The sequence below is a fragment of the Pomacea canaliculata genome, linkage group LG3, assembly GCF_003073045.1.
Source record: "Pomacea canaliculata isolate SZHN2017 linkage group LG3, ASM307304v1, whole genome shotgun sequence".
NCBI classification, from domain to species: domain Eukaryota; kingdom Metazoa; phylum Mollusca; class Gastropoda; order Architaenioglossa; family Ampullariidae; genus Pomacea; species Pomacea canaliculata.
This window is the reverse complement of record NC_037592.1, coordinates 21,854,094-21,867,296: the sequence shown is the minus strand read 5'-3', so window position 1 is coordinate 21,867,296 and position 13,203 is coordinate 21,854,094. Positions and strand designations below refer to the sequence as shown.

Sequence of the window (13,203 nt, the reverse complement as noted above, 5' to 3'; positions counted from 1 at the left end):
GTGAGTTTGGTTTTTTTTTTTTAATTTAGGTCTTTTAGTTGCTTATGAACATAGCTTGAAACAAGATTTGCAGTAGTTGAAAGATTTGGTTGTGTTCGGTTATATATTTAAAGCCTTATAACAAATGTAAATGATTTTAACAGTGTAAATACAAACTAAAAATTGATCTACTTGCCAAGTCCCTTCCACAAATCATCAAATTACATATTTGAAATTTAGCAGTTAAAGGACATCACGGAGACATTAAATTGTGTGACAATAATTTCTCCCTGGCAGAGCTCTCAGGTATGCAGAGGGAGCCTGTGTTTGCACGGACTTGGAGCATAAGCCATAGCTATGCATTTTTACTAACCGGTTAAATTACTGCATATTGAAATTTATCCAGATGTGGTAGTCAAGATGCCCTGCCAAACATACAGCCCACTTTCTTTAGAATGTTGCTGATTTTGTTTAGTTATATTTTCAGTAAAAATATGAGATTGTTTTCAAATCTGTGGTTTTTGGGTGCTAGAGAAAAATCTGTTAAACTGAAATATGGGTGGGTAAATGTCTTCATCTGTTCCTTTTATTAGATTCTGTAGTTTTTCTTCCATGTTGCTGCTAGGGATAGTAGAGGTCATGTTTTTACCTTTAGCAGGCAAGTCTGAATATTACTATATGATATTTGTGTGAGTAATTTTATCTCTAGTGATATCAAAGTAAGACCCTTGGACTGTGACCTACTTTCTGTTAACATGCTCACACCTGGAGTTTTGTGTTCTTACAAAAGGTGTTCGAGATATTAACGTGTAGTGCTATAAGCAAAGGGTTTATTTTTAGCCTTTGCCAGCATAACACTTCCAGTTTCTAAAGAATGGTATACAAGCTTAAATGAGTTAAGTGAAATGGATCGCCCAAAGGAGCACAAAAAGAACTGAAGCCAGCAAAATCAAATTTGAGTTCTATCAAAGCTTTTTTATACAGTGTTGTTCCCTTTTAAATAAAATCTTACAACACTTTACAAAGAAAAACAGATAAAAAATATTCACAGCATACGGATATAAACATCAGCATACAAACATGCACAGACAAGACTTAACTTTCACGCCATAGCATAATCTTGTATTCAAATTCTCATACATGCATTGATAATGTATATGCAAGTGATGAAGTGGAGCAGATTTGGTAGATTAATTTGACCAGTGGCATACACTGGATTGGAATAAATACTAATATTATCATCAGAATTATAAACAAAGTCAGTATTGTTCTGCTACACCCTTTGCAGCAGTATTTGGTAGACTAGTGTGCTTGCACTAAATTTATTGGCTCATTATGGATATTATCTAACAATTCACTACTGTGGCCTCATTTTGTGGAAATGCACTGCCCAACAAGACAATTTACATCTCAGATAACACTGAGATAGATGAATGATAAAACTTCTCCTGACAGTGTTGAATTGTTCCATTGTCAAAGAAGATTTATAGCCGTGCAAAAAAAATGATATGTAGATCGATCCCCTTATAAGAATAATGAGCATTGATGAAATATGTGTAAACCTCATGATGTCTCTGGACAAGAGTCTGGATCACAATGCCTGCATAACCTTGAGCTAGAAAAACCTTTTCGCAAAAGTATACTACAGCTATAAATGGCCAGTCAAAGATTCATAGCGTATATAAAGTGCATTCAACACATTGTGTAGTCTAAGAAAAGGCCGAAACAACATGAGGTCTTGGAGAGATGAATGGTGACCAGTACCTAACATCTTCAATAAATCCATTGCAAGTAGGTATAACCATATTTAATTACTAAATGAAATTTGCTGATGTGGGTGAATTTACAGAGGAAGAGCTGACTGTTTAAAATGTCTACATCCCATTGTATGCTGGTCCGTCTGCTCCTTGAGGAACAACCCAGTTGATGTTCTGACTTGGATCCTTGATATCACAGGTCTTGCAGTGGATGCAGTTCTGAGCATTGATCTGAAGTCGTTTACCTTTTCCATCTTCTGTCTCCACATATTCATAAACACCTGAAAAGAGTCAAGAAAAAAATAAACTAAAGGGGAGAAAACTTGATATATACAAATGGAAAATGGTAAGGATCCTGTGTTGGGCAATTTTGAAAAACTTGTACCATTTTTTTTAGGTTTCCCCACAAATCTTTCTAGTGCTTGGCTATCTGTTAACACCCCACATAGTATATGGTGGACAGTAAAGGGGAATTATCAAGTGCACAAAATGTATGTCTCTTTACATTAACCCTGTGTACCCCTCTGAAGGGTGACAGTAGTATTTTAGCTAGAATGGAGCATTGCTTGCCGAAGTATGATGAATAATAAATCTAATAAAATGGAAAAGATATGCGAAGCATTGCTGATTGTGTCCTGTCTGCTTCTGTCCACAACAGAAGTAGAAATTTTCCTTTGTTGGGAGGTCTTATAAGTAATAAACTCAACAAAATATGGTTACAATTGCACTAAACTCTCCAGTGATGATTGAGGCACACCATAATAAGTGCTACAATAAGAAAACTAGGTTCATTTTCTTGGCCTGTTAACAAATTATAGTTGTTTAGGTTAGTCCTTGTTACTCCTTCAGGAGCATAGGCCCGCAACTGAGTATACATAAGTGCACAGTGCAGCTATAAATTACATACAATCTATAGGGTAAACTATGTGAGCATGGAAGTCCAGAGGAAACTGAAGTTAACAGGGCAGTTAGCATAGGTTGAAAATTTTCTGAAGACTGAAGATTTCAGGCGAATAAAAAGAACTGAACCTCTACTCCACTTTGGTGACTAGGACAAAAAAAAAAAAAGCACCTACAATGATGCTAAATGCAAGCATCACAATATCTTCAAATAAGAAAAGGTCCCTGTTGGCTGCTTTAAGCAATGGCTTAGTCTTGATGGTCTTTCCTAGTTTATGCAGTCAAAAGTTTGCTCTGAGGCCCGCAACAAATTGTAGTTTGTTAAAAAAAAAAACACTTGGCGAATGCAGTCTTCTTGATGACCAGATGATTTGATCTACAGTTAGAGGGTAGCATCTGGTAGTAGAGGTGTAGCTGGTGAGAGGGGTTGGTTATAATGCTGACAGCTTTTAACCTTTCAGCCCTGGTGTATAGTCCTTGCAGAATGCCAATGATCTTGTTGGTACCTTCATCAAACAAGCTTTATCCTTCACAGAGAGAATGCTATGCAATCTATTGGGAATGAACTAGTTTAAAGGCATTTTCCTGAAATGTTGCTTCTATATCTTTGATTATCAAGACACACCTGACCATTTTCTCACCAAGTGGCACCTGTTTACAGGGCTGGGTGCTTGGCCGTGATGCATTAAACACCTTGTACACACTTGCATTCATCAACTTCTTCATGTCAAAAGTGCTATGACACTATGTTCTTGGTATGTTAACTTCATACCTGCAGGACAGAATCTCTGCTCAGGCCCATCATAAACAGCCAGGTTTTCTTTGACTGGTAGAGAGTCATCAAGTAAGGTCAGATGTGGTGGCTGATTGTGGTCATGGAATGTCCCAGTCAATGCCACAGAAGTTAGAATATCAAAGCTGACTTGTCCATCTGGCTTTGGGTAATTGATAGGCTGACAACGATTTGCTGGAAGCAGTTTTTCACTGTCAGATGCTGCAAAATAAACCCCATCAGGTAACGTTTTATTCAGAATATTATGTAAAAGAATCTTCAAAAATGTAATCCTTATGCTTCAGAAAAGTCTAAATGGAGCAAGAATAAAGGTAAAGTAAAAGACCTCGTAGCCTACTGGCCACAGGGGCAATGTACTGAAGGTAGTTATGTCTATAGCATGGCAGAGCCCAACCCTCTCTATTGGACACCTCTTACCCTTCCTGATAAATCAGATAACCACTGTAACAGGTGGGGTGTGGGAGTTTTCCAGTTACACATCTTGAGGAACTGGCAACATTGTGTTGATTAAGTTCACTACCCACCATATTTTCACTAATGGAACAAACCAGTGAATGCCCCACTTTCCCAAGGAAAAATAGTTGTTGACTCTCAATCCAAATGTAAAATCAGAGATTTTAGAGTCATTACTCTTGTCATCATCTTTGTAGGAACAAAGAAAGATGAAAAAAGGGTTAATGGTTTAAACAACTAAAAACAAAGGTTGTGATATAAATTACTTTTCCATCCTCAACCCAAAACCTTACCTCCATGTCTAAACGTCCATGGCTCTCGGCCACGAAATATGTACCACACAATGCCTGTGTACAGCACGCCTCCATAGAATCCTAGTGGAGAGTTAAATGAAGGCCGCACATTGCGCACACAGAAAAGCTCTTTCCACACGGAGCTATTGCGAAATTTGTCTTCATAAACCCCAGGCTCTACTCCTGCAGTTTTAGACCTGAGAACAAGCTCTTCATTGGTGAGAGTTTCAAACACACTGTCAGCTGCAATTATGCCACTTTTCATTGCATTGTGCGTTCCTTTGATCTTTGGTACATTCATGAAACCAGCAGTACAGCCAGTCAAACATCCTCCAGGGAAAGTCAGCTTTGGAATACTCTGAAGGAAAAAGAAAAGTAGTCTGGGTGATTTATGAAAAAGATATGTAGCAAAGGCAAGTTTCATACCATTTGTACTTTTCAAGTACAATGAAACTGTTAACTTTTTTAAAAACTGATATACATATAACATTTTGAGGCATATAAAATATCAAATCATAAAGAATAAAAGTAACAAAATAAACCAAGTCAAAGAAAAAGCAGTGACTACATTCTCTGATTTGAATATGTTCTAAGGGAAACAACTAGCAGGTGGATGATGATCTCCAGTATTGCATGCATCACATGTGTGCACTATATCACAATATCTATTTCTGACCATACATTTTTTACATGCAGGTAATGACAAAAAGCCCCTCTGAATCTATAGCAGAGTGCACAACTGAGTATACACGAGTGCACAGTGCAGCTATGATTACATGCAATCTTATAGGGTAAACTATGTGAGCACGGAAGTCCAGAGGAAACTGAGGTTAACAGGGCAGTTAGCATAGGTTGGAAATTTTCTGAAGACTGAAGATCTCAGGCGAATCAAAAGAACTGCACCTCTACTCCACTTTGAATTGCCCTCTAGGGATTAATAAAGTATTATCTTATCTTATCTTATCTTATCTTTGGTGACTGGGACAAAAAAAGAAAAGCACCTACAATGATGCTAAATGCCAGCATCACAATATCTTCAAAAAAGAAAAGGTCCCTGTTGGCTGCTTTAAGCAATGGCTTAGTCTTGATAGTCTTTTCTAGTTTATGCAGTCAAAAGTTTATTCTTAAAGATACTTGACCATGAACTGGTTTTATGTTAATTATCCACTTTAGTTTTTTTGATTTGCCCAAACACACACACATGGAATATGACTGCTCCAACATGCTTTTGTGATTCTTATTTCCTTTTGATGATAAAAGAAAAAGAAACTGCAATGAAAAAGGTCTAAGATGTCCTCCAAGATGATCATGGGGCTCTGCACATACTCCACTGAAACTAGTAGAAGTTATAAGGCTTTCCTTTGCCCGTTGTAGTTTTTATGACATTATTTGTCCTAATTTTTATCAAGATTTAAATGCTTTCTTTGTCTCTTCTATTGAGGTAGGGAGACTCTTCATCACCTTTTAATGACTAACTCTGCTTAGTTATTCAGCTAATGTTTCACTAGCAGATGATGGGTTCACATAGAATGCTGGAATCTTTTTCTACCCTTTGTTTAAACCACGGTCTGCAGTAACCATTCTTGCTGAAACAATGGTGATAACTGATTCTCTTTAACCTGGTTCAGACTGGAAAGGATCACCAGATGGCAGAAAAGACATGAGTTCATTACTGTCATGTTTCTGCTGCTATCTTAGCTCTAAATCAAATGTTCAACAAGGTGGGCATAACAAACTTCAGTAAAATACATGGTACAGACTTTCTCTGGAGAAGTACGTATCACATGAGATGCAGACATTTAGTTGTAGCTAAGCAAAGCTCAGATTTTAGCAGCACAATGTTTAGCCATGGACAAGAAAAATGTAGCAAATAATAAGAATACAAACATTTAAGTCCTCAAATGTGAAACATGAACCATACTGAGCCAGAAGCTTAAATAACAAGGAGAAAGGCACTGATGGTAAATTTAAATAATTAAATCAATTTACTAATTTGCATGCTTCTGTCATTTTATATCATGTCATATTAACCTCAAACATTGCCAGTAAAATGAAATATTTATGATTACTACTCTCATTTGCTTACTGTTTATTGAAGGTGATCTGCTCAAATGAATTAGTCATGAAACATGATCGAAATGGTTTATATTATATATATAAAATCTAAAAATCTTACTTGCACACCTCCCTCGTTGAGTGCACGAGCACCATAAGCCAAGCGCTTGCCACTCTTGAACATGGGCTCCACGCTAGGATGGTGCTTAAATCGTTGGAACTCCTGGAATGGGCTAAGATAGGGGTTGGTGTAGTCTAAACCTATCTGTTAAAAGAACAGCATTTTTATTTTAGTTGCTGTGTGCATTTGAATATATGGGCTCATTGGAGATGACAGAGATGTTTGTGTGTAAACTTTCTTTTTGGCTGTTTACAGGTGCACATTTTTATTGTATGATATGACTAAATGGAAAGAAGTGTTTCAGTTTGTTTTTTGTAAATGCTGTGAGCTACCCCATCAGGTATGCATGTGTATATCTCCATTATTATTATTATCAATCAGTAAAAATGTAATCTGAAATAGTTTTCAGAAACATACAGTTTTAAAATAGACATAAATTGTTGAATCATAATACAAAGTAAAAACACTTTGAAATGCACGGCATTCAAATGAACAAGTCAGAATTTCTCTCTCATAAAAGTACATAGAAAAAAAAAAATCTACTATCAATCAAAATACAACAAACCTCAACTATAGCCTGTTCCATTTCCCCTTTACTTCTATCTTTAAATCCAAATCAATGCATACGCTCTCATGTCTTTGGTTTTCTTGCTTTGATGTTTTCATTTATATACTGTCCATGACACTTCAGTCCATCTATTACATAGGAACAATATATTAAAGTCTAAAGCATTTCATACTCACCACTGCTCCTACAGAAATGAGTGGCTCTCCTTCCCCTAGATGGTACAGGAATGTGCCTCCATAAACATCTTTGCTCTGCAGAAAGATGTAACTGCAATAATATATGATGAAACATCTCTACTGCCACACTATTCATCTTTCTCAGCATCTTGTGATGACTACATTTTTTTACAGTTAGAAACTTCATCAAGTTTAAAAATGTATGGATTTTTCCTATCCCTTCACTTAAAAAAACTCCCATGAATTGTAAGCATATACAAATGTCATGTACTTTGATGTTAGAGTTAGGATTTGTCATGAAAGAAAAAATAAGAAAACATATGATCCAGTGAATGGCACTAAGCCCCATAAAAAATATTAAAGACAACTTGTGACATTTGTAAGATTAATTTTACTTTCTAGTTAATTACTTCTGCTCAGTAATAATACTTAATTATAAAAATAATACATTTAGAAGATTAACCCTAAATGTTTTGGAGAATCTATGGTAAAAAAGTGAATATATATGTTTTTAGGAGATATTTAGGATATTAGATGAGGCCTTCATCAAACTCTCAAATCTTTTGCTTTTCTATTCAATTTTGTGCACACATATTTTTATCTATGCTGGAGACATTTTCATGTCAAATCCATGAAATAAGTGAGATGGAACAAAGATGGAACCTGAAATATGAAACCTGTGGCAATAGAAATTGGAAATACTGTAAATGTAATGAATATATATGGATTTATATGCTAAGTGTATCCTTTCGAGACAGAATAAATGTGGTTTATCAATGATCCATACTCAGCAGAACTAAAAAGAATAATCAAAATGCCAAATATTTTGTGCTTTGTATACCAAAAAAGAAAAGCAGCAATGCAACATGGATATTACACACACACACCAACTCAGAAACATGCTCATGCCCATCTCTCAGAACTCACAAAAGGCCAGCCCACTGTGTGGATCACAGTCCCAGGTTTGTGGAATGATGGATCCACCTCCCACAATTCTTTAAAGCCAATGCCATATGTCTGAGGCCTGCTGCTCTCCCTGAGGTTAAACCGCTTAATCAGTTGCTTGGTTAGGTGTCCATGACAACCTTCAGCGAATATAGTCATCTTAGCATGAAGTTCCATTCCACGCTCAAAGTTTTCCTGCATTAAGAACAACCAGATCATCATTACCTAAAACTACTACCATAATAAAACTCGTGCATGTCTACCTTTGTTGCAAATTCTGCACTGTTAATGGCTCCAAAATTATTCCACACCAGCAGAAATCAAAGCAACAATGTGCTACCCTCAACATCAGACAACCTGTGAGAGCACTTTGGAATCCAAGAACACATTTTAACATGCTGCAGGATTTTCAGTTGTAATTTCAAAACAGTCTGTATCTCATCAACGCTGACCTGCCTGTTTGTAAGGCACTTTCAACATTGTGTTTAGTCACAAATACAGATCTCAAAAATATTTTTCATCTCATTTCTTCACATATGTTATGCCAGTCTGTAACTTTTCAATTTAGGCATCAACACTCTTGCTGTAAAAAGTTATTTCCATAGTGTACTTTTTGTTAACCAATTTGTGCCTCTTCCCCCCTCCCCAACGCACACATACACACACGAAGGCATGGCACTCTTCTATGGTCAACACAGAAATGAAAAGCGGATACATTATATTAAAAATAATATTATTAAAAATAAGCTAACCCTAGTCAGACCAGCTTGGACTCAGACCATAGTATCTTACACAAAGGTGATCTATGTATACAAATCACTATATCTCAGATACTTTCTGATTTAATCTGATATTACAATCTTAACTTTTTCACATATGAAAACCAGATTAAAATAAACTATTCATGGTTTTGCTAAGATTTTAGTAGTGACATGTCATTCACTACTCTCCATTTCACTAATGAATCTGTCAAACATCTTGTGAATGTTTGGTAGGCAGTGAAGCACTTACTTTTGGTGATCCATCTTTGTTAATGCCAACATCATTTGTGGCCACACCCTTTAAACTCCCATCTTCATGATATAGAAGCTGCAAAAAACAGATCAACACAAAACAAGAATTTTATGCTGTATATAATTAGTGGAATAATGGAATTCATTCAACAAGTAGCATAATTTGTAGTTAAAATCTACTTTTAACCTTTGTTTTCTGGTGAAATTGCTCTTACTTTCTAGCAAAAACCATCACTGTGGGATAAAGTCATAAAGCTATCAGAATTTAGGACTGACATTGTGACAAGCAGAAGATCTCATTCTTGTCTTGTTATAGGATAGCATACTGTGAATGAAAATATGTATAAAATATTAGAGAAATAAAGTATTATGTCTTCTTTTGTGAAACTAAAAAGAAAATTCTCTTAAAAAAAGAAAGATGAAAATATTTGCATATTTTAGAGACCCACAAAACAGACACCATGACTCAGACAGACAGAATATGTCCTAAAGTGTCAATTCTCACCTCACTTGCACCCACACCACTGTAGATCTCAACACCCAAAGCCTCGGCCTGCTCCCCAAGCCATTTGACGACGTTACCAAGGCGAACAATATAGTTCCCATGGTTGGCCATTGGCATACCTAGTAAAAGCATAAAGCATGTTTCCAACTTCTGGCAAGCAGGAGGCACATGGTTAAACATTTAAAAAGCCCTTGCAAATCCTTCTGTAACATGCTCTTGATATAACTTATAAGGTCTTTCATTGAATCTTGCATGTTGAAATGAAAAGCCACTCTGAAAAAATTATTTGTGCCTGGTGAAGCTGGGAGGAACAACATCATGACTGTCTCCAGCGCTCCTCTGATATTCAGGACCCATGAATAAAAATACTTGTGATGATGCCAATAAGAGGATTGAGGATTATTCAGAATATGAAAAAGAACTTCCATTTCTATATGCATACACTTAACCATCTGCTCTAACCAATCCAAGATGGCCAAGAAAACTATACTCACCAGGTAAAATGGGTAGAGGTATACGAGCCTTTTCAGTGAGAAATGCAAATTTCTCATTTGTTACTGGAGTATGCAAAGGTGCCTGTGAAGCCAAAGCAATTGTAGACATATTAGCTGTTTTGGTTGATGACAAATTCCTGTGCTAATAGCATGGTCTATGGATTTATAGAAGCAAATTTATCCAAGCCAATATTTCATAGCAGTAAGAAATTCATAGTTGAGAATAATAAACTACATTTAGACTATGACATGTATGTGTGTGTGTATATATATATACACACACAAAAACTTATATAAAACTTACTCCTTTCTCCTTCCAGTCTGGAAAAAGTTCTTCTAGAGCATGTGGCTCTATACATGCTCCTGACAAAGTGTGTCCACCTATAGTAATGAAAAGTAAATTTTGATAATTTAAACAGCATCTTTTGAAAGCTTCATCTTCAAATAAACATTTTATTATGTAAGCTATTTATGTCATGCTTAAAAGCTAGACCCAACGGTCACTATACCAACGATGATGTTCTTGTCATGAACATTAGATCAAGCATGCTTATGAAGTCATGTGGTCTTTGGTTTAGTCCAGGTGGGTTTTTTTTAATGCTACTATGCTCACAGAGGGTTCATAATATCACATGACATCAAGGCTGACATCAAATGTATTTTCAGAGCTTTGGCTCCTTACTTAAATAATTATGTTGGTCTCTTTGTCAGACTCTCTCTCTCTCTCTCGTATGTAAGCATGTACATGGACACACACATTCTCTCTCTTACACACATATACACCCACCCATGCTCTAGGACAGTCTAGAGGCATATGATAAGAAACATAAAGGCTGAACTTTTACCGTGCAGCAGGAAAGAATAGATTTGATCTGGTGGTGGAAAGACTGGATGCTTGTTGGGTCACATAGAGGCAATTAGTAAAGAATGACCACTAAGGTAGCCATCACTGCTTGCTCCCTTCCTCAGGTCAAGCCATTCTTTCCTGCTGTAGCCTAAAAGCTCTAACTTTAAACCCAAGACAAGACTGTGAGTTGTAGCGTGAACATCACATCTAACAAACATCGTTTCTCTCTAGACCTGTTACTCAATCACCTATAACAGGTCTGAACAAGCTTGCTGTATCATGAAGCATTTATTCCTGCCTTGGCAAAAACATGAAACCAAAACATCTCTATGCACAAAATGAAAGTTACCAGCCTGATTAGAAAGCTTACTCACCAACTTGTGAAGCTTTCTCTACAACAATTACTCTAAAATTTTTGCCCTCCTTGCTGGCCAACTGCTTCAGTCGAATGGCAGCTGACATTCCGGCTGGACCCCCACCAATAATCACCACATCTGCTTCATCAATCACTCGTGTCATGTCAATGTCTGAAATAAAGAGACTGGGACGTATCAAATGACAGGAAACCCTGCATAAAAGAGCACAATGGTTACTTAAACATTGTTTAATGACTGAATTAGCATACATCTGTGAGAAAAGCATCCTTCGGGAAATCCTCTCATTCAAATACCTTTCCTTATTAATGGATTTATTGAAGTTTTATAAGAAAGAGATATTCCAATAATGCATACATCATGCTGTATGAAAATGACTTTAGACTCCCTCCCCCCACCCACATTGTGCAGTTTGTACAGCATGTAAAGAAGGATGATACTTTGCTTTAAATTTAAGAACATCTTAAAGGCTACATTTAGGATGTACTGTTACGTTTTAATCTATGACACATCTTTTAATAACAAATCAAATTCCTGCAAATGTATTTACTTAACATGTAATTAGATTCACGAAGAAACTTCACATTCCATAAGCACATACAATTCTTTAATTATGGGTATTTTATATAATATTTATCACTTCTCATCTGTGGCTAACAAACCTTTCCATCTTGGATCCTTTTCACGTGGGCATACTGTATAGTGTGTTGTAATAGGGGTTTGCACTCCTGAAGATGCAAATCTAACATTTACATCTGTCTGCTTGATAAGTGCTCTTGCTGTAACAAACAAGATACAAAGACATCAACATACCTAATAGAAGCATGACTATCATAACTTATTGGAAATGGAATGCCACTATATGCTATTTCTTCTCCAAACACGTGTGTGTGTGTGTGTGCGCGCGTGCTAAGATTGAGAGGAAGAAGTGGAGGCAGGTGACAACTAAGAGGCAGTGGAAAAAAGCGTAAAAGAGGGTAATAAAAAAAATGTCTACGATTGATTTAAAAAGAAAAAGACCAATTGGAAGAAATTCATCGTCTACAATTCAAAAGTTGATTTACGTGTGCAAATGAGTTTGATTCAAATTCACTTTATACTTTGTTCTTTAGTCGTGTAATTTTCTAGAATTTTTATTTACGTTTCAGCTATTAATCTAAAATCTGAATCAATTTTTGTTGCTTTGTTGTTTACGTGTGTTTATGTAAACAATAACAACCTTTCAGTAATTACGTAACGTTCACATTGTTTTGAACACCCTTTTGCGTATTATCATCTCTCTTCACTATCTTATTAGTGCACACATTTGCCTTCTATATGTACTATTAGTAAAAGAAATGAAAAACAAACGCGATTGGACTTTGACCGAGTGTGAATGACGCGCTACTATGGTCAAATGTTTCGTCTGCTACCACGTGAATTGAAATCTCAAAGTGATTTACAGAGGTGTCAATCGCATTATTAAATGATGAAAAAACACAAAAAATGAAAGAAACAAATTTGCGATGTTTGTTAAAAATCAACGAAAAATATCACGTCACAATACCTGCACGAATATTTTGGAGCGCCCTTGCGATGGATGCCATGATAAAAGTCGGTAACGAAATGGCGAGTCCAAACTCTAATCCCTGGCTTGCCAAGCTACTTTATGATGGTCGTCTCCCCTGTTAGTGCTCTCTTCAAAGTGAGGCTGTGACCACGTGCAGGCTGATGGTGTAAAAGTACAACATACATTAAACAAGTTAGATTAGTGTCACCAGATGACTAGAATTTTCACAGGTATAATGTACATCATTTTTATAGCTACATATACAATCGTCGCCCTATACAATTTATCAGCCTACCTTCTGAGCGATGGTAAACATAAAAACTGTTTGTGTGTGTATATGGGGCGTTTGGTGCCTGATCATGTTTATTTTTAACTGTAAAG

General features: G+C 36.3%; 1 protein-coding gene across 1 annotated transcript; it reads right to left on the bottom strand.

The window, feature by feature from the left end:
• Window positions 1-22: 22 nt before the first annotated feature.
• On the bottom strand, window positions 23-12,918 carry LOC112559822 (electron transfer flavoprotein-ubiquinone oxidoreductase, mitochondrial-like). The gene is made up of 13 exons (XM_025231265.1): window positions 12,820-12,918; window positions 11,936-12,052; window positions 11,274-11,426; window positions 10,357-10,433; window positions 10,053-10,134; window positions 9,559-9,677; window positions 9,052-9,129; window positions 8,023-8,235; window positions 7,096-7,170; window positions 6,352-6,495; window positions 4,176-4,533; window positions 3,409-3,630; window positions 23-2,017 (listed from the first exon to the last, which is right to left on the bottom strand). The coding sequence occupies exons 1-13, from the start codon at window positions 12,857-12,859 to the stop codon at window positions 1,854-1,856; spliced, it is 1,842 nt and encodes a 613-aa protein (XP_025087050.1). The 5' UTR covers window positions 12,860-12,918; the 3' UTR covers window positions 23-1,853.
• Window positions 12,919-13,203: the final 285 nt, after the last annotated feature.